The sequence below is a fragment of the Aristolochia californica genome, unplaced genomic scaffold (assembly GCF_029961685.1).
Source record: "Aristolochia californica isolate CCGP_79_NKW_82.1479 unplaced genomic scaffold, dmAriCali1.0.hap1 SCAF_10, whole genome shotgun sequence".
NCBI classification, from domain to species: domain Eukaryota; kingdom Viridiplantae; phylum Streptophyta; class Magnoliopsida; order Piperales; family Aristolochiaceae; genus Aristolochia; species Aristolochia californica.
This window is the reverse complement of record NW_027181771.1, coordinates 35,094,762-35,119,241: the sequence shown is the minus strand read 5'-3', so window position 1 is coordinate 35,119,241 and position 24,480 is coordinate 35,094,762. Positions and strand designations below refer to the sequence as shown.

Below are 24,480 nucleotides of genomic sequence, written 5' to 3'. Positions count from 1 at the left end.
TAAAAATAAAGCATGAATAAATATCATGCTTTACCGATGTAAATCATGCTAAAAAATGAATCTATTTACATAAAAAAATGCCTATGGGCTAAAAATTTTAATTCAAGCAGATTCAATTATTTTTTTATGATAAAACTATCAAATTATGTATGAAGTCATAATTCCTGTGGGTAAATTATGAATAATATGATATTTTATCCTAACTAATAAACTCAATTATAATAAAAATTCCTATGAGATAAAATTTATTATATTAAGTAAAATTAGTTACAATTAATGTCTAATATACTTTATGTGATCCTAATCATAATATATATTTTTTTATGCAATTAAAGATGTTGTGGTTACTCTTTAATTAATAAAAAATTATATGGATCACTAGACATTAAATTGCATAACGCAAAATTTTCATGAGAATAGCATGAATTGCATAATTTTAACTAACACTAACAAGTGATCATTATGCACAAATATTCTCATAATAGATGCATAATTAAAAACTATAATATTATGCATAACATTTAATTTCATGCATTTAATTATATGCTAGAAATGCATAAAACTATTAAAGGAAATAAATAAATAAAATACTACACATATTACACACGACGGCCAATGGCCGAATGCTCACTGGCACCATATAGCTGTTCAGCGCACGGGTTCGAATCCCGTTGGTGCAAGAAAATTAAGTTTTTGAGAATTGAGTCGACTCAGTCCTCTCTCGAGTCAACTCAAACTCCTTTTTTTTTTTATTTACACCGATCGATTTAGCCCAACGTGAGACTTGATTGCCGAGTTGGAACGGCGAGTCGACTCAACCTATATTTACAAATAAACCTTATAACTTTAATTTTTATGTTTCTGCGCGGGCAAACTCTGTTCGTTGGCGTTCCGTCGGCTTTCCCAAACATCGTCGGCACCGGAAAACTTGTCGGAAAGGTCACCGACACCGGCTCCGATGTTTTACGGCGACGCCAGAGCCGTCGACTGTCACCGCGGTGAGCGCTCAGAGAGCTCACAACGACTGTCGGCGTGGGCTTTCTGTATGATGTCGACGCCAACAAACCATTCGTAATGGTCGCCGGTGCCAACGTCATTCTCCGACGTTGTTCATCGCTGATGAGAGAGCCCACGTTGTCGCATGCAAATAGCGCATAAATTTTTTAAACAGAGTGCAAAAACAAAGCTAACTACTGTAACTCTAACATATGGAACCGACACGCAGGATCAAAGGTCTGCTCTGATACCAACTGTAAGTTCATCGTGAATTTCTAATTACCACATGAAATTCATTGAATAAAATTTAAACGGAAGCCCAAAATCTTACCACCCTCCATATGATCAAATTTTGTAGAAATACCACTTCTGTTTGGCTTTTCTGGTCTCTGATCACTCTCAGTGATGGTGTAAGTTGAAGGTTTTAAATGAGTGAACGAGATTGGGGACCAAACACTATTTATAAATCAAACTTCCATCAAGTTTATCGGCTTCTGTAATGGACGATGGGAGGGACGTGGGATATAAACTTCCATAGACGTGGGGACATGGGTTCATAAACTTCCAAAACAGAACCACATTCTCCATGAGAGACGTTGGACCATTGCTTCCGAAACTAAAAGGAAGTTGGACCAATCACGGCTTCCGAAACAGCAGAAGTCGGACCGGTTGTAATAGTTGCGGCACCGAATGTGATCAAATAGAATAATTTTTTTTTGGATCTCTCAGCGGGAGCAGAGAGAAGCCGAGATAAATCAGAATAACTAACTGTTTTATGTTAGGAAACTCACGTTTCTTATTTTAATTTGAAAAATATATTTATTATTCAAATATATTTACTATTTAAGTAACATTTTAGATATAAAATTCCACTCATAGTACTCGGTGAACGGGAGGTGGAGAGAGAGAGAGAGATATGAAATGAAGAAGATAGGCTAGGATAAAGAATTAGATTTGTTTGCATCAGCTTGCAGTGTCTTATTTGCGATAACCATCTATTTTATCTTTTATAAGGCCTCTTTAATCACCTGAAAGGCACTCTCCTCGTACTACAACAGATGAGAGTCCCATCTTATATTTAAGGTGGATGTGCGTCGTTTTATAATTTTTTCAATCATGAACGCAACTAGCGTTTTGGATAACTTGAAAAGGGCTTGATTCTAATTGAAATTATATGATATACTGATCATCGGTTACAGTTCTGCACTTAGCCAGAAAATTACTATTTGTTTCAAATATTTTATAATCTATACATGCTTTAAAATCTAGCGTTTGTTGATTTACGGATTCATAAGTTTGATTTCGTATTTGAATCGACCCAATGAAATCGGGGGTAGGTTGACCAAATTTGATCAGTTTTCTTGAGAATCTAGAAGTTAAGGCTTAAGGCAGGATAGAGAGAGCCATAGAAAGAGGAGTGACATCGACTCTCTTGACAGATTTCTACCATTTTTTTGTTTTTTTTTTTTTGACCTTAACAATTCGCACCTAAGTTAGAACTTGGAAGAGACGAAGAGTGCGATTAAAGAAAACTATATTGACCTGGTCTTGATTTTGAATTGTATTTTATTCCTGTTCCTGAAAGCTCTTTTCTGCTCCAGGTAGTATTTTCCCAGGCATGGTCGCTGGACGGTCGGAAAGGCAGAGGCGAAAACTCGGGGATGCATTTGCAGCTTTTTCCCGCATCGCGGATTCGCATTCAGCCACACGTAAGCTCCAGCGTTGTGGCTTTCATTCTTCTGCATGCAGTCTCTGATTCCAGTGGAAAGCGTGCTGGTTTTTACGTTTTGGCAAACGTTTTTAATTATTTGTATTTTGGTGAAAACCTCACGAAATCTTTGACGTGCTGCATGTAATTTATTGATTTGTAGAATGTTCCGTTATTATAATATAAGGTGTTATGGCCATTTTCATTTTTATCCGTTTATCCGTTACACTGATTATAAAAAGACTGATTCCATTCGGCTTAACGATTTAAGATGTGTAAGAAATACAGAGTAATGAGATCACGAAGGGGAAACTCGATGGATCGGATTACTAGAAGAAAGCCGCTTTTCAGCTTTTGTTACCTAGCTTGACCTACCAAATTATCGGAAATTGCTACTTTGTCCCTCGTGATGCTACAGCTCGACGCCTATTTAAACCGCACCTCCCCTTCTTTTCTCAACACAGCCGTGCCACAGATCTCTCTCTCTCTCTCTCCTTCGCCTCCTCGTTGATACCATCTACTACTGCGAGAGACAGATGGGAAGTCTCGATACCAAAATCCCTGAAGCTTCCTTCAGCGAGTTCAAACCGTTGGATCCCGAAGACTTTCGTAAACAAGCTCATCGAGCTGTTGATTTCATTGCTGATTATTACAATAACGTTGAATCCCTTCCCGTTCTTAGCAGCGTTGAGCCGGGTTTCCTTCTAAACAGCGTCCCGGATACAGCCCCATCCAATCCTGAACCCCTCGATGACATTCTCGAAGACGTCCGTAAAGTCTTATTGCCTGGTATGACGCACTGGGCCAGTCCCAACTTCTTCGCCTACTTCCCCGCCACCATCAGTACGGCTGGTTTCATCGGTGACATGTTTGCCACTTCGTTCAACTCTGTCGGGTTTAACTGGCTCGCTTCCCCCACAGCGACAGAGCTGGAAATGTCCGTGATGGATTGGATGGCCAATCTCCTGAAGCTCCCCTCGTCGTTCATGTTTTCCGGGACAGGCGGAGGAGTGATACAGACCACCACCAGTGAAGCCATCCTGTGCACTCTTGTCACAGCTCGTGACCGCGCACTGGAACGAGTTGGGCCTGGAAACATTGCCAAACTCGTAACTTACAGTTCCGATCAGACGCACTTGACGTACGCCAAAGCATGCAAGATAGCCGGTATTCTCCCGAGCAACATCCGGGCTATCGAGACGACCGCGGAGGACAAGTTTTCCCTCTCCCCGGAACGCCTCCGCACATGCATGGAGGCCGACGTCGCGGCGGGGCTGGTGCCGGTTTTCCTCTGCGTGACGGTGGGAACGACGTCGACCACGGCGGTGGATCCGGTCGGAGCTCTGACGGAAGTAGCTGCAGACTTCGGAGCGTGGGTCCACGTCGACGCAGCTTACGCCGGCAGCGCGTGCATCTGCCCGGAGTTCCGGCCATACCTGGACGGGGTCGAACGGGCGAATTCGATAAGCATGAGCCCGCACAAGTGGTTCCTGTCGTATCTGGACTGCTGCTGCTTGTGGGTCAAGAACCCGGAACTGTTGGTTCAGGGCCTGAACATCGACCCCGAGTACTTGAAAAACAAACCGAGCCAAAGCAGAAAGGTGGTCGACTACAAAGATTGGCAGGTGGGGGTGGGGCGGCGGTTCCGGGCGCTCCGCCTCTGGTTCATTTTCCGGAGCTACGGAGTGGCCAACCTGCAAGAGCACATCCGGTCCGACGTTGCGTTGGCGGGGATTTTCGAGGGATTCGTCGTGAAGGACCCACGGTTCGAGATTGTGGTGCCGAGACGGTTCGCTCTGGTGTGTTTCCGTTTGGGACCGGCTACGGGAGAGGCGGAGGGGTTGGAGAGGCTGAACCGGGCGTTGCTGGAGGAGGTGAACGCGACAGGGCGGGTTTACATAACGCACACAGCCGTGGGCGGGCTGTACGTGTTGAGGTTCGCGGTTGGCGCCACCTTGACGGAGGAGAGACACGTAGTGGCGGCGTGGAAGCTGATAAAGGAGACGGCCGACGATTTGTTGGGCAAAACCACCAGGTTGAACAAATCTTAGATTCTTGATGGCTTCGTCCTATCACTCTTAAAACAAAAATTCTCAGATTTCTTCAGTCTTTCAGAAGGGGAAGGAAGCAGCAAGTTTTTCTTTCTTAACAAACTTGATTTGTGCGACATGTTTGACCGCAAAGGTCAATATTAGTGTGCTGGGAACACTGTAATCAGAATTTATAAATATATGTATGAAATTCATAAAAAAAAACTAAAACCAGGTCTAGTCTATTCGAAATGCAATCGATGGAGTGAATAATTTCGTAAAACATCTTCGCCTATCCTAAAATGATTACCCAGAAATATCTTTCCCAATTAATAAACTCAATACCATGTTAAACTATTCCTTAACTGAGACAACATGCAGATCCAAGTAACTCTAATGCAGGCTCGAATCCAAAGTTGGAAAGCTTAGTGTAAGATCTCAAGTTGAAATTCAGGCGAATGGATGAGTTGATGCTGCTAGTAAGTACTGCTTAATAAATTTCAAAAGGGCTAATACTTTAAGGGTTTACGTGATCGGTTTTGGGTTCCCACTTAATTTCCCTATCGCCATGAAAGCAATATAAAGGTTCGATAGAATTCCGAAACGTCAAGTTAACGCGCGTCCTCCCGTCACCACCATTCGAGACTGTTATCTTTCTCCTATTCCCTGCATTATATTGAACAATGCTTATCAAATTTTACTTTCTTCCTCACCTACTTGGACGTCATGCTTTGGACAATCGCGGTCGAAACTGGTCGCCATTAATCTTTCTTGGCATTACTCGACCCAGAGAGAAAGGAAGGCCGAGGGGGTCTGTATAGCTAGTAGTTCATCCACTCATGTCAATTATTCCCTTCATTAAAGAGCTGAATTAAAGGTAAGTTAATTATGCGACTTCTCCACCATGGAAAAAGGCCAAAGCTCTGCTTGTCCCTGGCATTACTGAGCTAACGCCAAAAATGCAAAGCACGGCTATTGGTCATCTTCTTTCCTGATTAGACTGTCTCCGTCTCCCTGCTCTTTCTACTCGGACATTGACAAAAATGAGAATCAAGAAAGTAGCAGAGAAATTTTCATAAGAATGAAAGAGTAATGCCAGCGCGCGGCGGCTCCGTGTAGGGAAGGGACGGACTGATTGCGAGCAGATGATGGATTTATTTGGAAGTGCATAAAGGTCTCCTCCTTTTCACAGTTTCTGGAGAATATTGGAAAAAGCTTCCTCTCGTTTGGCTGCTCGCATAAGTCGAAGCAAGAGGTTAGAGGAGAGGAGCTATCCCTCCCTAACTTTCGGTTTCTGTAATTAGATTTCGATCCCTACAGTTTTCACAGGCTTACAGCAACTAATTGTATCCGTGATAGACGTTGCGTATCAGTTTCTGGCTCTTAGATTGATTCTTCTCTTTCTGGTCCACAATTAATCCTGATTCTACAGGTCCGAACTCGTTTCTTTCAGCATGAGAGTCAGTTTGACAAGCAAACCATCTGCCATTGTCAATCCATCAAAGTGTCATTTGCACACAGTTCAACTTCCATGTGAAGAACTCATTTTTTTAAAAAAAAAGTTCAATCCTTCGTCTCTTTCGTCTCTCCGACCATGATTTTTATGGTTTGGTAGAAAACCAACAAAGGATTCGAGATTTATCCAGCAACAACGAGGTGTATAAGTAAACGAGAAAACGGAAAAATAAGGAATCAATCATACAGTTACATGGTTCGGCAAATAGCCTACATCCACAGAATGAAGACGACGAGAGACATTCACAGAGAAGAGTTGTGTGGCTCAAAGCTTGTTTCAGTGGATTTTTCAAAATCCAATCCCCCTTTTGCGAAAAAACCCTATAAAATGAAACCCTGATTAACTTAATCGAGTCGGGACATACCATGTGTATTAATCGGGTAATCGGGTCGCAAACGGGTTTTAATTCAAGACACCCACATAAAAAATCTCCACCTTAGCTTGAATTCAATTAATCCTCTGGAAAAATGAAACTATCTATTGCCATCTCCACTTTGCCCCTAAGGGCATCCACTTCAGATTCTGCAAACACCAATCAAGTCCAAGCAATGTTTGAACTTGAGTATAGAAATTGGTTTGGTCATCATATTTGCTGCATTATCTGCGGTAACAATCTTCTTTACCTCAATCTGGCCTTGAAAGACAATATCTCTCACAAAATGATATTTGACATCAATGTGTTTAGTTATCTCATGATACATCTGATTTTTAGTCAAATGTATAGCACTCTGACAATCACAGTGAACAACTGTAGCACCTTGTGGCAAACCAAGCTCACCAAGTAAGCCTCTCAACCAGATAACCTCTTTCACTGCCTCAGTCACAGCCATGTACTCGGCCTCTGTAGTGGATAAGGCAACAATAGTCTATAATGTTGCTTTCCAACTCACAACACAACTCGAGAGAGTGAAAATATAACCTGTCAGAGATCTCTTCTTATCAAGATCGCCAGCATAATCAGAATCAACATAGCCAACAATATCATTATCTCTGCAACCCCAAATACCAAACCAGTATTAGTGGTACCTTTCAGATATCGAAATATCTATTTCATAGACTGCCAGGATGTCCTATATATCTACTCACAACACTAACCACATGTGAAATATCTGGACGAGTGCAAACCATGGCATACATAAGGCTCCAAATTGCACTAGCATATGGAACATGAGACATGTGCTCCTTTTCCTACTCGATCTGCGGTGATAACTTTGCTGAAAGTCTGAAATGAGCAGCAAGTGGAGTGCTCACAAGTTTAGAATCCTGCATCCCAAAACGCTCAGTTCCTTCTCAATATAACTCTTTTGTGACAGGTAACACTTGTTTGCCTTTCTATCTCTGCAAATCTCCATGCCCAATATTTTCTTTGTTGCGCCCAAATCTTTCATCTCAAAATCACCACGAAGTTGAGCCTTTAACTTGTTGACCACAGACATATCTTTGGCTGCAATAAGTATGTCATCAACATATAATAGCAGATACACAAATGAACCATCTGAGAGCTCCCTGACATAAACACAACTGTCATGCTCACTTCTAGAATAACCATGGTCCACCATAAACATGTCGAACTGTTTATACCACTGTCTAGGTGATTGTTTCAGCCCTTACAAAGATTTCTAAAGCAAACAAACATAGTCTTCCTTTCCCGAAACAGAAAACCCATCAGGCTGATGCATATAAATCTTCTCTTCAAGCTCACTATGTAGAAAATTTGTCTTGACGTCAAGTTGTTCTAGCTCTAAGTCAAACATAGCTACCATAGCAAGCAACACACAAATAGAGTCATGTTTCACAACGGGTGAGAATACCTCATTGAAGTCTACACCCTCTCTATGACTATAGCCCTTTGCCATTAAGTGTGCCTTGTATCTAGCATCTTCATCACCTGGAGTTCCTTCCTTTTCCTTGAAGATTTATTTGCATCCAACAATCTTCTTGCCCTTTGGTAGTTTCACAAGCTCCCAAGTTTGGTTCTTTTGGAGAGATTCCATCTCTTCATTCATAACAACAATTCACTTTGCAAAATCACTACCCGTGACAGCTTCACGGTATGTAGAGGGCTCTTGAAACTGAACGGTCTCTGCCACAGTCAATGCATAAGCAACTATGTTTGCATAGCCGTAATTTTGAGGTGGCCTAATCTGCGTCCTCACTCGATCTCGAGCCAAACTGTACAGTTGCTCTTGTGATGCATCTTCTACCTAACTAGAATCTTGCACCTTTTCCTCAATAGACTGAACTGGAGTATTTTGTAAGTCTTTCCCAGAAGTGTCACACTCTAGCTCCACCTGTTCACTGATACCACTATTTCTACCTGCTTCAACAGACTCATTTCTCGAGTGAAGCATATAAGTTTCATCAAAAGTAACATCTCTACTAATAAGAAACTTGGGGGTGATTTCGGATCAGGACACCATAATCTATACCCTTTCACCCTAGATGCATAACCTAGAAATATACATTTCTTAGCACGAGGTTCTAATTTTTCCTCATTAACATGAGCATAAGCTGGACAACCAAAAAAAATATAAACTAGAATAATTAGCAGGAGTACCAGACCATACCTTAATAGGAGTCTTACACTCAATAGCAGTCGATGGAGACCGATTCACCAAGTAGCATGCTGTGGAAACTGCCTCAACCCAAAAATCTTTACCCAAACTCACATTAGAGAGCATACACCTAACCCTCTCCAAGAGTGTCTTGTTCATGCGTTCTGCGACACCATTTTGCTGAGGAGTCTTCCTAACTATGCGATGCTGAACAATTCCCACATTCTTGCAAAGATCATTAAACTCCCCTGAATATAACGCCAAACCATTATCAGTCCTCAGCCACTTGATCTTCTTTCCAGTTTGGTTCTCAATCATGGCCTTAAATTGCTTGAAAGTAAGAAACGTTTCATCCTTTGTCTTCAACGGATAAATTCAAACCTTCCTATAGTAGTCATCAATGAAGCTAATGAAGTATCGAGCACCACCCTTTAAAGGAACATAAAAGGGACCCCATAAGTCAGAATGAATATAGTCCACTGTACCCTTGGTTATGTGGATTGTCGTACTGAATTTAAGTCGCTTCTGTTTTCCAAAAATACAATATTCACAGAAGTCTAAATTCCCTGTTTTATGACCACCAAGCAGACCCTGTTTGCTAAAAATTGTCATACCCCTCTCACTCATATGCCACAGTCGAGTAGTGTTTGAATCTGTATCTGCAGATGAGGAAACTGTTGCAGTACCTATAATTGTACTGCCCTGAAGCACATAAAGGTTACCAATCTTTTTCCCTTTCATCACAACCAAAACACCTTTACAGACCTTAATAACTCCACCTTCAACAGTATATCTGCAATCAAGGGAATCAAGAGAACCAGAGAAATAAGATTTTTCTTCAAATCTGGTATATGCCGAACGTCTGACAAAGTCCTCACTATATTGTCATGCATCTTGATTTGAACCGTTCCAATCCCGACAGTTTTACAAGGCATGTTGTTCCCCATCAAAACTGTACCACCATTCATCGACTGATATGTCGCAAAGTAGTCCTAGGTAGGACACATGTGGTAGGAGCAGCTTGAGTCAAGTATCCACTCATTTTGTGAGTGTGCAACACAAACAGTAACTGAGAAAACATATTCTAAACCATCTGAATGATCTTCAACAGTCCCAGCAACATCTTTATTTCCTTCCCTTTTCTCCTTCTCTTTGAGTTTTGGATAGTCTCATACAAAGTGACCCGATTGACGACAATAATTGCACTTGCCTTTTTTTCCTTTAGACTTCGACTTAGAATGGCCACTACCTTTAGAATTTGATAAACCTTTTTCCTTCGTTCTCCCTCTAACAAACAAACCATCTGCTTGTTCCTCGCTCCCATTCATAAACACCTTCTTCCTCAACTCCTTAGAGTATAAGGACGCCTTAACATCCTCCATTGATATGGTATTGTTCCCTTGGAGCATAGTCGTAACGAAGTGCTCATAAGAAAAAGGTAAAGAACACAGTACAATCAGTGTTTGATCCTCATATTCAATAGTAACATCAATATTTTTCAAATCCATAACAATTTTATTGAATTCATTAAGATGTTCTTTAATAGACATACCTTCTTTCATCCGAAGAGTGTAGAGGCGTTGTTTCAAGTACAACCTATTCATGAGAGATTTAGTCATATAAATACTCTCCAACTTGAGCTACAAACTAACCGCGGTAGTCTCATCCGCAACCTCCCGCAAAACCTCATCCGCCAAGCACAACTGAATTGAACTAAGTGCTTTGATGTCAAGTTCCTCCCTGTCTTCCTTTGACATCGTCGCTGGAAGCTTCTCATTCCCATTTGATGCTTTGTAGAAACCTTGTTGAACCAACAGAGCACGCACATTCACGTGCCATAGACTGAAACTCATCTGCCCAATGAACTTCTCTACTGTATACTTCGCAGCCATTATAACCAATAATCTCAATCGCAAAAGGGAAAAAAAAGTTTCCCTTGCTCGGTTGATTAAGCCCTATCGGCACTTACAGAAACAATCAGCGAAAAAACAGGGCTCCCTCGGTACTCACCGAAAAATAGGCTTCTCTCTTAGGACAGAGAGATCTCTATCGCCGTTCAAAGCAGCGGAAGCAGAGAGAGGAGCTGAGATCCGGCGATGTTGCCAGAAGGATAGCTCTGACACCAGTTTGTTAGAAAACCGACAAACAATTCGAGATTTATCCAGCAATGAGGTGTATAAGTAAATGAGAAAACGGAAAAATAAGGAATCAATCACACACAAGGCACAAAAGATTACGTGGTTTGGAAAATAGCCTTTACATCCATGGAATGAAGACAACGAGAGATGTTCACTCACAAGAGAGAAGAGTTGTGCGGCTCAAAGCTTGTTACAGTCGGTTTTTCAAAATCCAATCCCCTTTTGTGAAAAATCCCTATAAAATGAAACCCTGATTAACTTAACCGGGTCGGGACATACCGTGTGCACTAATCGGGTAATCAGGTCGCAAATGAGTATTAATTCAAGACACCCACATAACAGTCTGCTATTGTCAATCCACCAGATGTTACCATTTGCACACAATTCAACTCCATGTGAAGAACTCAACTTGAAAAAATCATAATTTAAATAAAAAAGAGTTTTTAAGTCTAGAAAAAACATACTCAATTGTCAAATATCAATAAATATGTATCACGGTGACACATTCCACGGAACAAAGCAAAACAACGTGTTGAACATAAAGTGCTGAAGTAAGTGCATGCCACGATTTGTTTATCCATATATCAACATTTAAGTTTGATCTTTTCAATCACATAAAAGAAGGCGAGTAAGACACATTTACATGAAAAATCAGATTACATGTATCTTCTCTGTGTAAAAAATAATGAAACTAAATAAAACCTATGTATATAGGCAAGTCTCGTTCACCCTCCTTATATGAATAACTATATATATAATACATACTAATTGCAGAATGAGATGTTAAATTGAATCACATTTTTGCATTGATTGAAAGTGATATTTATATATATATATATATATATATATATATATATATATATATATATTAAAACAGAAAAGATAAATACAATCATGAAAGATCTTATCTCATAACTGAAGGGTTATGAAAAATCTTATCTCCTAAACCAAGGGGAAGATAATCCAATATCATGCCCCCTCAAGATAGAACACGGTTAAATAGGCCAATCTTGTATCTTAGCAACTGAAACTATGAAAGTGATAATGGCTTTGTAATGGGATCATACCCGATAAGAACGAATTTGAACAAAAAATGAGAGGCTTGATTTGGGGAGAGATTTGCAGTGAGAGTTTTCGGTGGACAAGGTTTGGAGTCATCCATCTACCCAAGGAAGAATTTGAGCCAAGAGTGACATGTTTCAATTTGGAAAGAGATTTGCAGTGCGGGTTTTCGGTAGAAAATATTTGGAGCCATCAATGCACCCAATGATATCATACCTCACAATGACAAATTTCAACCAAGATGGAGAGGCTTGAATTTGGAGAGAGATTTTCAGTGAGTTGGAATTGAGAAACAGTGAGCAGGTAGTCGTTGACTGTGAGAATTTTTTTTCTCTTGCATGTGTAAGTGACTTAGGTCACACGTGTGTGCAATTCCCTTTTAGGGCTTCAATTAATCAGATTGATTAATCAAAGCTTGACATAGGGTGAGCGCGATTGGCTGGCTCCCAGTCTTCGACAATGATGACATAGGTGATGGTCTTCAGCGACAACGACAAAAGTGAAGGACCGCGATGATGATAGAGGTGATAGTCTTTGGCGAACACGACAAAAGTGAAGGACGAAGAAGAAGGTGCAATCGTTTTTATTTTCTTCTTTCCTCTCAGTCGTCATTGTAAAACAGAATTGTCACCACCGAACTCCAGTGGGACTCCTGAAAGCCGCCAACGAACAACAGTTGAACCATGTTCCAGCGACTTGCACCAGCATCGCAGACGGAGAAGACGAAGATGCGATCGGTTTTTATTTTATCTTAACTTAGGTACTTCTGTTCATTTATTTTTCTACTAAGTGCCATTCGGACTTGGATCAGACCAAAATCCAAACCGGGTAAACCCAGCGACAGACCAGACCAGAATGAGAGACCCAAAACTAGGTCAACCCAGCGGACCAGACCAAAATCCTAACTGGATCATTCCAGTGGCAGATCAGACCAGTTACCGGATCAGACTAGAATTAGAGACCCAAAATCGGGTTAGCCTTGCGGCAGTCTGGACCAGTTCCCATACCAGACCAGAATCAGAGACCCAAATCGGGTCAACCGAGTGGTAGGAACCGAACCAGACCAATTCTTTGGGTGTTTTATTTTATTATGATCACCATCATTCTCCTTACATCATGGCGAAGGAATCAACACCGATTATTCATATTCAATCTGAAAACTCTGGTTTTACAATTAGAGTCATTTTTACGAAAGTTAACTACGATGTATGATCCCAAATCATAGAGATGCAAATTGCAAGACTTGAGAATCTTGAATATATTATGGGAAAAATGCCAATCCCACAAGAAATTGATGTTTCCTATATGAAGTGGTATGCTGAAAATCAAAAGGTCAAGGGGTAGTTGTTAACTTCTATGTCTCCAGATATTATGAAGCGTTATATTCGGCTGCGCAGTGCACGCGAAATTTGGAATGCTCCGGTCTAAGCTTTCTATGATGGGTTAGAAGAATTACAACTTTTTTCATTGAATCAAAGAGTTTTCTCCACCAAACAGACTGGTCACCCTCTGTCAACATATTATGGTGATCTTATGAAAATTTTCCAAAAACTTGATCATCGTGATAGGATTATAATGAAAGATCATGATGTTATTACCGTCTATAGAAAATCAGTTAAAATATTGCATGTACACATGTTCTTAAACGGATTGGATACAAAATTCGAACAAATTAGAGGCGAAATTCTCAGAAAGGACCCGATATTGGATCTTGAAGAAACCTATGCTTACGTACGTCATGACTCAATTCGTAAAACCACTTTAAATGGTGAAGTTGATCATTTTGAGTCATCTGCAATGGTGGCATGTCGAGCAAGCCTAAAATAGCTCGACCAACTGGTCCTACCAGTGATCAAAATCTGGCATCAGAATCATATAATTGCAGCTATGAGATTGGAGCAACAAAACTAGAGTGTATTTGTACTAGAGTGTATTTGTACTCACTGTGGTGAAACTGGGCATACAAAGTCAAGATGTTATGAAATTATTGTTGGAAATAATCGACGCTCGTCTCTTACCGAAAATTTAAACTCTCTCGGACAACAAGGCTCTTTGAACTTTCGTTTTATTTCTGGATTGTGGATTACATAGTTTAAGGTCCTATTTATAGACATTTGGATTTAATCGGCACCGCATACACCTTTCATCGTTGTCGAACACGTTCACTAGTTCTACCATCTTCCTTGCCAGCGCATTGTGCTTGCCAACTTCCTTGCCAACGCATGGTTCTTGCCGACCTCTCTTGCCAGCACACTGAAAATCTGAAGCTTCTTTTTGTTGGGCTTCGTGGATCAAGGTTATGTTCCAACACTCCCCCTTAAACTTGATCCTGTAACTCCAAGTAGAGTCCTTAATCTTATGAAGTCTTCACTTGTCAATGGCTTGGTGAAGATATCTGTAGGTTGATCTTGTGACTTCACATATTCAGCTTGCACATCCTTTCTTGCAATGCACTCCCGTATATAGTGGTAGCGAATGTCGATGTGCTTGCTTCGATCATGGAATACTGGATTCTTTGCTAGAGCAATGGCTGACTTGTTGGCAACATAGATTCTGGTAGGTTCTCCTTGTAGTAAGCCTACTCTTTTCAATAGATTTCTGAGCCAAATAGCATGACACATGCATGCGGTAGCTGCAACATATTTCGCTTCAAGTCGACAATGTAACAATTTGTCGTTTCTTTGACATCCATGTGAAGGCAGTATTTCCCATAAAAAAGACAAAGCCAGTAGTACTCCTTCGGTTGTCTATGTCTCCACCCCAATCGCTATCGCTATATCCAATAAGCTTGTAATTTTTAGAAACTGAATAAAACAAGCCTAAGTGCATAGTACCTTTTAAATAACGAAGAATTCTTTTTGCGGCCTGAAAATGGGTAGTTGTTGGAGATTCCATGTAGCGGCTGACCAGTCTAACTACATACAAAATATCCGGCCTTGTGCAGGTTAGATAACGTAGACTGCCTACCAAACTTTTGAAAAAAGTTGGATCTACGTTTTCTCCTTCTTCATGCTTGGATATCTTGATTCCGTATTCCATCGGTGTGTTGGTTGGCTTGCAATTTTCCATTTTGAACTTTTTCAAGAGTTCTTTTGCATAGCCTTCCTGTAAAATAAAAATTTTCATCTTCTTCTTGCTTCACTTCGATGCGAAGATAATACGCCATAAGCCTGATATCTGACATCTCAAATTCTTTGGCTATTTCTTTCTTGAAGTCATAAAATAGGTTTGTATTATTACCTGTAAAGATCAAATCATCCATGTTGAGGCACACAATCAGCACATCTTCCTCTTTGATCTTGATATAGAGGGCATGCTCGTATGGACATTTTGTATAACCGTGCTCTTGGAAATACTTGTCAATCCGGTTATTTCATACTCTTGGTATTTGTTTTAGCCCGTAAAGAGCCTTCTTTAACTTCAAAACTTTGTCTTCATTTCCCTTCTCTTTATATCCTAAAGGTTGCTCGATGTAAACTTCTTCTTCTAGAACTCCATTTAGGAATGCAGACTTTACATCCATTTGATGTATTTTCCATTTGTTTTGAGCTGCAAGAGAAATAATTAGTCGTATAGTTTCTAAACGAGCAATAGGAGCAAATACCTCATCATAGTCAATGCCGGCTCTCTGACTGTATCCTTTTGCCACTAATCTGGCCTTGTGTTTTTCAACGTCTCTCTTGGCATTTCTCTTTGTCTTGTACACCCATTTGACACCAACGGGTTTATGCCATTTTTGGAGTGGAACAAGTTCCCAAGTATTGTTCCTCTCGATAGCCTTAATTTCTTCATCCATGGCATTTTGCCATTTCTTCTCTTGAGCAGCTTCGTGGAAGCTTACTGGTTCACAATCAGCAAAAAAACAAAAAAGAATGAGATTACCAGATGGCTCAGTTTCTTCATATATTTATCAAAGACTTCATATTCGTGGCGCGATTCTCTGGCTCCCACTTGAAAGTGACGAAGGTGACTCATCTTCGTGTGTAATTGCAGTAGATGGAGTTGTTGGCTCTAGTGGCATTTCTCCATTTTGTTCGACCGATATTGGTCCATCTTCAGATGGAGTGGCGATATTGAAGTCACTGTTATGAGATCCAAAATCCCATAATCCTTCTTCGTCAAACACCACATCTCGGCGGATTACTGTCTTCTTACTATCTGGATTATACAACTTATAGCCTGTGGAATGTGCATCGTAACCAATAAAGATAAAACTTTCTCTTTTGTTATCAAGCGTGGTTCTTCTTTCATCTGGTATATGTGCATGAGTTATACTCCCAAAGACTCTTAAGTGAGAGATACCAGGCTTTCTTCCCTTCCATGCTTCTTGTGGTGTTTTTCCCCAAACACTTCTTGTTGGCGATCGGTTTGATAAATAAACCGCACACGCCACAGCTTCTGCCCAAAACTCTTAGGTAATTTCTTGTTTTCAAGCATACTCCAAACTATATTAAGAAAAGTTCGGTTCTTTCTTTCTGCCACTCCATTTTGTTGGGGAGATCTAGGAAATGTCAGTGGTCGACGAATTCCATTTACTACGCAAAATTCTTGAAATTCTTTGGAAGTAAATTCTCCTCCTTGATCAGATCGCTTGGCTTTGATTTCTTTACCACTTTCCTTCTCTACTGAAGCTTTGAATTTCTTAAAGACTTCAAACACTTCTAATTTTTGTTTCAAGAAATATACGCATGTTTTTCTTGAAAAATCATCAATAAAGAGAAGAAAGTAGTTGCTCAAGTGGCTTCTTGGCTCTTGACTCTGATCTTTTCGGAAAGTTTTTTTTGAATTGCTTCCCTGATAAATACCCTTCACACACTTGATTCGGGTGAGTCATTCGAGGTAGGCCTCTCACCATATCTTTCTTGGACAATAGCTTTAAAACTCAAAATTTAGATGCCCAAAGCGAAGATGCCATAGCCACGATGTATCTTTATAGCAAGCCTGTAAACACTTGGCAACATCGTGTTGTATATTTAAAGGAAACATTCTATTCTTTGACATATGTACCTTTTTTATCAAATCTCCTCTGTCATCTCTTATAAAAAGGTTATCATCTTTCATATGAATGTCATAGCCCTTTTCTAAGAGTTGACCCAAACTCAAGATATTATTTTTCATATTTGATACATAATAGACATTTGAAATTAATTGATGACTACTATCTTTTGCTCGAATAAGAATGTTACCTTTTCCTTGTACCGCCATGGTGGAATCATTTCCCAGAGAGACATTTCCACTGATCTATTCATTGAGATCTACAAATAAGCTTCTTCTTCCACACATATGGTTGTTTGCCCCTGAGTCAAGATACCAAGTATTCTCTTGCTCTTCATTGTTGTTTTTGTATGCTAATAACATCGTTTATTTTCTTCTGTCTTTGCTTCAGCATACTTTGTCTCCTCAACGAACTTGTTCTTGGGAGCTCTACAGTCTGAAGCATAATGCCTAAATTTCTGACAATTATAACATTGAATATGAGAGTGGTCATACCTGGAATTCATGTTTCCTCTTCCACAACCTCTTGTTGAGGTTTCACCTCTCTCATTGTTGTTGTTGGAATTCTCATTTTTTGCGTAGCCTTGTTTTTCATCATTTTCTTTGATCTATGTCTTGAACAGTTGTTCAGAAAGATCTTGCTTCTTTTTGTGCTTCATAGGCTTGCAACGATCCTTGAAGTTGCTCTATTGCCATTTCTTCTAAGTCTTTGGTCTCTTCAATCGTTACGACGATATGCTCAAATTTGGGATCCAATGAACGAAGTATCTTTTCTACTATTCTCACATCTTCTAGTTTTTCACCGTTTCTTTTCAATTGATTAGAAACATCTCTACTCGTGAGAAATAACCCGAAATAGACTCGGATGCTTTCATATGCAAGGATTCAAATTCACCTCTTAGTATTTGGAGACGTACCTTTTTTCACCTTCTCGACTCCTTTGTAAGAGGTTTGCAACTTCTCCCACGCCTCTCTGGCGGAGGTTGCACTTGAAATCTTTTCAAACCCATCATCATTTAATGCTTGATAGATGAGATAAAGAGCTTTCTTGTCTCTCTTTTTTGAATCATTTAAAGATGTCTTTTGCTCTTGTGTAAGAGCATCTTCTCTTTCTGGCTCACTTAAGCCATTTTCAACGATATCCCAGACATCATGTGCTCTAAGAAGAGCTTTCATTTTGATACTTCAGTTATCATAAATATCACTTTTGAGAATAGGAACTTGGAAAGATGTCACACTATTTGTCATTTTTCACAAAGAAAAAAACTTATATTTTTTTTTTTTTGAAGAGGTTCTACCTTATCAAATCGAAGCCCTCGAAAATACGAATCCAACGCCTCCAAAATCACCCTGATCGGACGTCGGATGAGCTGCTACAAGCCTCCAGAAACTTACTGAGTCAACTCAGCGAGTTGAACTGACCGAGTTCAAGCCGAGTCGGACGAGTCTGTCCGTGCGCACCTTGGTGCTGGATGGACGAATTGAGCCGAACGAGTCGAGCTTGCGGGACGAGTCGCCAAACGAACGAAAATCGGGACGAGTCGACCCGGAACTTAAAAAACAAATTTTAAAAACTCACCTGCTCTTCGTCTTCCTCCTTCGACCGAAAAATAGAGACATCGTCATCTCTGTTTCTGGATTTTCTTCCGCCAGAAAATCTTTCCTTTTTCTCCTCGCTTGGCCTTCTCCTTCTCCTCTTCCAGCTCCTTGGAGTTCTCCGTCGGTGGTTAAAGCAGCGGGATGAAATTTTTTTCAGAGCTACTGCGGCGACGACAGTGGTAGCGAGGGATGGACCTGGAACGGCCCCTTCGGGGGCCTTCCCCGGGCGTCGAACAGTCGACTCAAGCCTTCACTAGCTCTGATACCACTGTTGAAAATAATCAACGTTCGTCTCTTACCGAAAATTTAAACTCTCTCAGACAACAAAGCCCTCTGAACTTTCGTTTTATTTCTGGATTGTGGATTACATAGCTTAAGGTCCTATTAATAGACATTTGGATTTAATCGGCACCGCATACACCTTTCATCGTTGCCGAACACATTCACTGGTTCTACCATCTTCCTTGCCAGCGCATTGTGCTTGTCGACCTTTGCCGACTTCCTTGCCATCGCATGGTTCTTGCCGACTTCTCTTGCCAGCACACTGAAAATCCGAAGCTTCTTTTTGTCGGGCTTCGTGGATCAAGGTTATGTTCCAACAATTATTGGGTATCCAAAATGGTGGGATCCTACCAAAGCACCTCACAAATGGAACTCGAAACCAAATAATTATACTTCAATTGCAGTAGCAAAACCCTCCACCTCCAACAAGACTGAAGATGCATCAATTTTAATTGCTAGTGAATGGATAATTGATTATGGAGTTACTGATCATATGACTTTTGACAATCATCATGTTCAAATTATGAAACCATCGAACAACATATTGTATCCACAACAAATGGTGCTCCCTCTCATGTTATTGGAGAAAGTTCCATCACCCTCACTAAAAATCTGAGTTTTGATTCTGTATTAGTTGTTCCAACCCTCAATCATAATTTATTATCAATGGCTCAAATAACTCTCACTTTGTATTGTATTGTGATTTTTTTTGCCAAACCGTTGTGTTTTTAAAGACATTCGAACTCGAAAGACAATTGGTTATGGCACTAGAAGGGGGAAGCTCTATTACCTTGATCTAAAGCTAGAGATTTCTCATCAGTTAGCTCAAGCATTCTCCGTGAATAAATCTGTAGATTCTGAGATTTGGTTATGGCATAAAAGGTTGGGTCACTCATCCTTTGGTTATTTAAATAAATTGTTTCCAAAACTCTTTGCTAAATTATCTGTTTTAGATTTTAAGTTTGAGGTTTTTGAATTGGCTAAAAGCCATCGTGTTCCATTTCAAATAAACATGAATAGGAGTCCAACACCCTTAATGTTTATCCACTCTAATGTATGGGGTCCAACAAATATAGCCTCTCTTAGTGATAAATGGTGGTTTGTTTATTTTATTTATGATCACACCCGTATGACTTAGATTGGCTTAATGAAATAAAAAATTGAAGTTAGTTTGTTGTTCAAACAATTTCACAGAATGATAGCCAATTAGTACCATTCTACGATACAAACTCTCCGCAGTGATAATGGTGGAGAATTTGTTAATCAAAGTTTGAAAGAATATCTAAAATGGGGTTGCAGAGCGAAATAACCAACACCTTCATGAGGTTGCTCATGCTTCCTTGTTTGAAGCTCATATGTCAGCTAGTTATTGGGGTGAATCCATCACAACTGCAACCTATCTTATCAATCGAATACCCTCGAGTGTGTTACAGTTTCAAACTCCCTTAAGTGTTCTTCATGAAACCATAAGTTCACCTGTTGTGCCGAATCTACTACCTAGAGTCAGATGCAGGTGGGTATTTATTATTAAATATCAAGCTGATGGTACCATTGAAGGGTTCAAAGTAAGGTTTGTCGACAAAGGATATACTCAAACTTACGGGATTGATTACATGGAGACTTTCACACCCGTGGCCAAAATCAATATTGTTCGAATTCTATTATCTCTGGTTGTGAATCTTGATTGATCCTTATATATGTTAAAAATGTATTTTTTGCTCGAAGATCTCCAAGAAGAAGTATATATGGAATTACCCCTTGGATGTATTATGTAAACAAAATGACGCAAACAAGTATGTAAACTAAGGAAGCCCCTATATAGTTTGAAGTAGTCCACGAGGGCGTGGTTTAGAAGGTTCACCAATTTTATGAAATCTATCGAATACAAGCAAAACAACTCAGATCATACTCTCTTCCTAAAATCTAACAAGGAAACAATCACAGCTCTTATTGTGTATATTGATGATATGATAGTTACTGGGAATGATCCAGAAGAAAAGAAAAAAATTGCAAAGTCATTTTGCTAGAGAGTTTGAAATGAAAGATATTGGCTACTTAAATATTTTCGTAGTATTAAAGTGTCAAGATCGAAAGAAAGAAGGAATTTTTGTGCCTCAACGAAAATATGTTTTGGATTTGTTGAAGGAAACTGGTATGACATGTAGTCCAGTCAATACTCCCATAGAAGAAAATCTAAAAGTGGGAACACATTCAGATCAAGTCCCTGCTAACAAGGAACATTATCAAATACTAGTTGGGTGGTTAATGTATCTTGCACATATCAGACCAGATTTAGCTTATGTATTTAATGTGGTTAATCCATTTATGCAATTTCAAAGTGAAGAATATATGAATGTCGTCAACCGTATCCTGAGCTACTTGAAATCATCTCTAGGGAAAGGAATATATTTTTAAAAAAAGGGAGGTGACTTAAAAATTGAAGGTTATACCGATGCCTATTGGGCAGGGTCAATAGAGGATTGATGATCTACATCTGGATACTTTACATTTGTAGGTGAAAATTTGGTCACTTGGAGAAAGAAATAAGAGGTGGTGGCTACATCGTCAACGGAAGCCAAATACAGGGAAATGGCCAAGGCAATATGTGAATTATTATGGATCAAGAATCTGATACAAGAACTACACATTGAGCAAACAAGTCCTATGAAATTATAGTGTGATAGTAAGACAATATGTGTATTTTTCCCACAACCCAGTCCAACATGTTAGAACTAAACACGTTGAGATTAATAGGCATTTTATCAAGGAAAAACTAGAAGTAAGAATCATTAAAGTCCCTCATGTTCGGTCTTAAGATCAGTTTGCCAATGTGCTAACCAAGGCAGTGTCTTACCAAATTTTTAACAATTATCTCAACGAATTGGTTATGAATAATATCTATACACCAACTTGAGGGAGAGTATTGAGATTTTTCCCAAAATACAGAAATATATTCTTTCCTTATCTTAAAATCATGTAATCCGTAAATTAAAATACAACACAAAATTGAAATCTTATTTCTTACGGAAGTTTGCCTGTTACTATGACATGTTATGACATGACGTGACAAGATGTCAGATTTGATTTGAGAACTGAAAGCTCCCTTTCATTGTTCATGGGTGTGTCCTCATCGTCATCTATTCTTACTTCTTATTCCATCTAAAATCTCATAAAGTCCTCGTCGAAGTATGCTTCAGAGATAATGCTCAGGATAAATCCGCCATGCAATTCCTACGAAATCACGCTCTTCACTGCTTCCAGGGCTGTCTTTCCCCTGCTCACACTGCTCTGCTGGTCTCTCATGAAGTCAGAGTACGTCATGGTTTTGTACTTGGGTTCTCCATCCCGTTCAACAAGACGCCTAGCGGGTCCAATGGAGGCTGACAGCTGAGGCCCATGCCCAGCAGCGATCGAGATCCTCGTCCTTATGTTGTTCACCACAGCTCTGTGCTCCACACTCTTGTATCTTCCATTGCTCAGAATCTGGACAAGAACAATTAAGCAAATATATTCATATCATTGATTTCTCTTTTCATCCGACTAATGTTGGAGATTACCTCTAAGTAGTCCCCGATGTTGACCAGAAATGAGCCAGGGACATGAGGGACGGAGACCCAATCGTTATCATGCTTCACTTGCAGACCAGTGACTCCATTGTCGACCAGAATGGTGAGTCCACCGTGGTCTGAATGCGGAGAAAGGCCTAATGTGAGCTCTGGCTGCGGACATGGCGGATAGTAGTTGGCTGCTAATATCTGTGTAACTTCTCCCATTGATTCTTCGACGTAAGTTCTCTCGAGGCCTAACCCTTCTGAAATTGCTCCCACCAAATCCATAACTACCTTCCATATCTCCTCCAAGTACTCCTTTGCAACTGGTCTTTATACATACAAGAGAAGAAGATTGACAATATCAGGTCCGGTAGGATTATCGACCAGGAAGGGAAGTGAGATTCTTGTACCTGTAATTCTGGGGACGATCTGGCCAGAGATAAAAGCTAGTAGAGAAGGGATGGCCATAATGTCGCAAATAGTCTCGCCACTGTAAGACATGCGGCTTCGGGGTGTTCATGCTCGTCCCGTATCGCACAGTGGACATTACGTCGTTGGATGCATATTTGGCTTTCTCTTCCCAGGGGAGGGAAAAGAAAGCCTCTACTGTTCGCATCATCTCCTCCGTTAAACTATCTCTGACCCCGTGATTAACGATCTGTTAATCGCACTAAATCAGGTTAATATACAGCTAATGCGCACTCTTAATGGGAAAAATGATCATGAAGAAGAAAGATGGCCAGAAATGCTTGCCCGGAAAAAACCCCATTCTTGGCATGTCAGCTTGATATGCCTAACGGTGAGCTCCCTCGAGGCGGGCGCTCCGTGCAATCCGCTCAGGTCGACGACAGGGAGGGGAGAAGGGGATACGGATAAGGGGCGGAGGGCCACCGGCAAGATGTACTGCGGAGGGATTGTCTTGAGATTGGGGCGGGTATCGACGAGGTGCTTGACGCCTTTCTTGGAGTCATCTGTGACAGCATTTTCGACGAACGCAAGAAGCGTCGAGGGCGCGGCCATGGCGAAAGGATCGTCTGGACAACTCGGAGAAACTCAAGTAACAGTGCCCAACTCTTGACTGTGGAAGGTGATGCGCGCTCTTCTTCTTCCCGGAATTAAAATCCAGACCTCAGATTAAACCAAAGGTCGGGAAAAAAAATCGGGAAGAAAGAAGAGTAAGGGAAATACCTGCTGCTGCGGCGGCGGCGGCGGCGACGGCAGCGGCAGCGGGAGGGTGCGCAGTGGCGCGGTACCCTCGAACGAACAGAGAGTTGCGGGCTCTGCAGAAAGGGAGCAGAGGCTGAGCTCGGTGTCGGGAGGCCGAGGCTCAGGTGCGGCGACGGCGACGACAGGATCTGCGGCGGCGGCGGCAGCGGGAGGGCGCGCTGTGGCGCGGTACTGTCGAACGAACAGAGAGTTGCAGGCTCTGCAGAAAGGGAGCAGAGGCTGAGCTCGGTGTCGGGAGGCCGAGGCTCAGGTGCGGCGACGGCGACGACAGGATCTGCGGCGGCGGCGGCAGCGGGAGGGCGCGCTGTGGCGCGTTACTGTCGAACGAACAGAGAGTTGCGGGCTCTGCAGAAAGGGAGCAGAGGCTGAGCTCGGTGTCGGGAGGCCGAGGCTCAGGTGCGGCGACGGCGACGGCGACGACAGGATCTGCGACGGCGGCGGTAGCGGGAGGGCGCGCTGTGGCGCGGTACTGTCGAACGAACAGAGAGTTGCGGGGCTCTGCAGAAAGGGAGCAGAGGCTGAGCTCGGTGTCGGGAGGCCGAGGCTCAGGTGCGGCGACGGCGACGACAGGATCTGCGGCGGCGGCGGCAGCGGGAGGGCGCGCTGTGGCGCGTTACTGTCGAACGAACAGAGAGTTGCGGGCTCTGCAGAAAGGGAGCAGAGGCTGAGCTCGGTGTCGGGAGGCCGAGGCTCAGGTGCGGCGACGGCGACGACAGGATCTGCGGCGGCGGCGGCAGCGGGAGGGCGCGCTGTGGCGCGTTACTGTCGAACGAACAGAGAGTTGCGGGCTCTGCAGAAAGGGAGCAGAGGCTGAGCTCGGT

General features: G+C 41.4%; 2 protein-coding genes across 3 annotated transcripts; one reads left to right on the top strand and one right to left on the bottom strand.

The window, feature by feature from the left end:
- Positions 1-3,240: 3,240 nt before the first annotated feature.
- On the top strand, positions 3,241-4,755 carry LOC137943198 (tryptophan decarboxylase TDC2-like). The gene has a single exon (XM_068788891.1). The coding sequence runs from the start codon at positions 3,241-3,243 to the stop codon at positions 4,753-4,755; it is 1,515 nt and encodes a 504-aa protein (XP_068644992.1).
- Positions 4,756-21,846: 17,091 nt separating this feature from the next.
- Positions 21,847-23,897, bottom strand: LOC137942612 (flavanone 3-dioxygenase 2-like). 2 transcript variants are annotated; one of them, XM_068788323.1, is made up of 5 exons: positions 23,621-23,897; positions 23,186-23,537; positions 22,843-23,090; positions 22,439-22,760; positions 21,847-22,364 (listed from the first exon to the last, which is right to left on the bottom strand). In XM_068788323.1, exons 2-5 carry the CDS (start codon positions 23,450-23,452, stop codon positions 22,113-22,115), a joined length of 1,089 nt encoding a protein of 362 aa, XP_068644424.1. In that variant the 5' UTR covers positions 23,453-23,537; positions 23,621-23,897; the 3' UTR covers positions 21,847-22,112. The 2 variants fall into 2 exon arrangements, with proteins under 2 accessions (XP_068644424.1, XP_068644425.1); XM_068788324.1 differs by lacking the exon at positions 23,621-23,897 and having other exon boundaries at positions 23,186-23,546.
- Between the last annotated feature and the right edge of the window lie 583 nt (positions 23,898-24,480).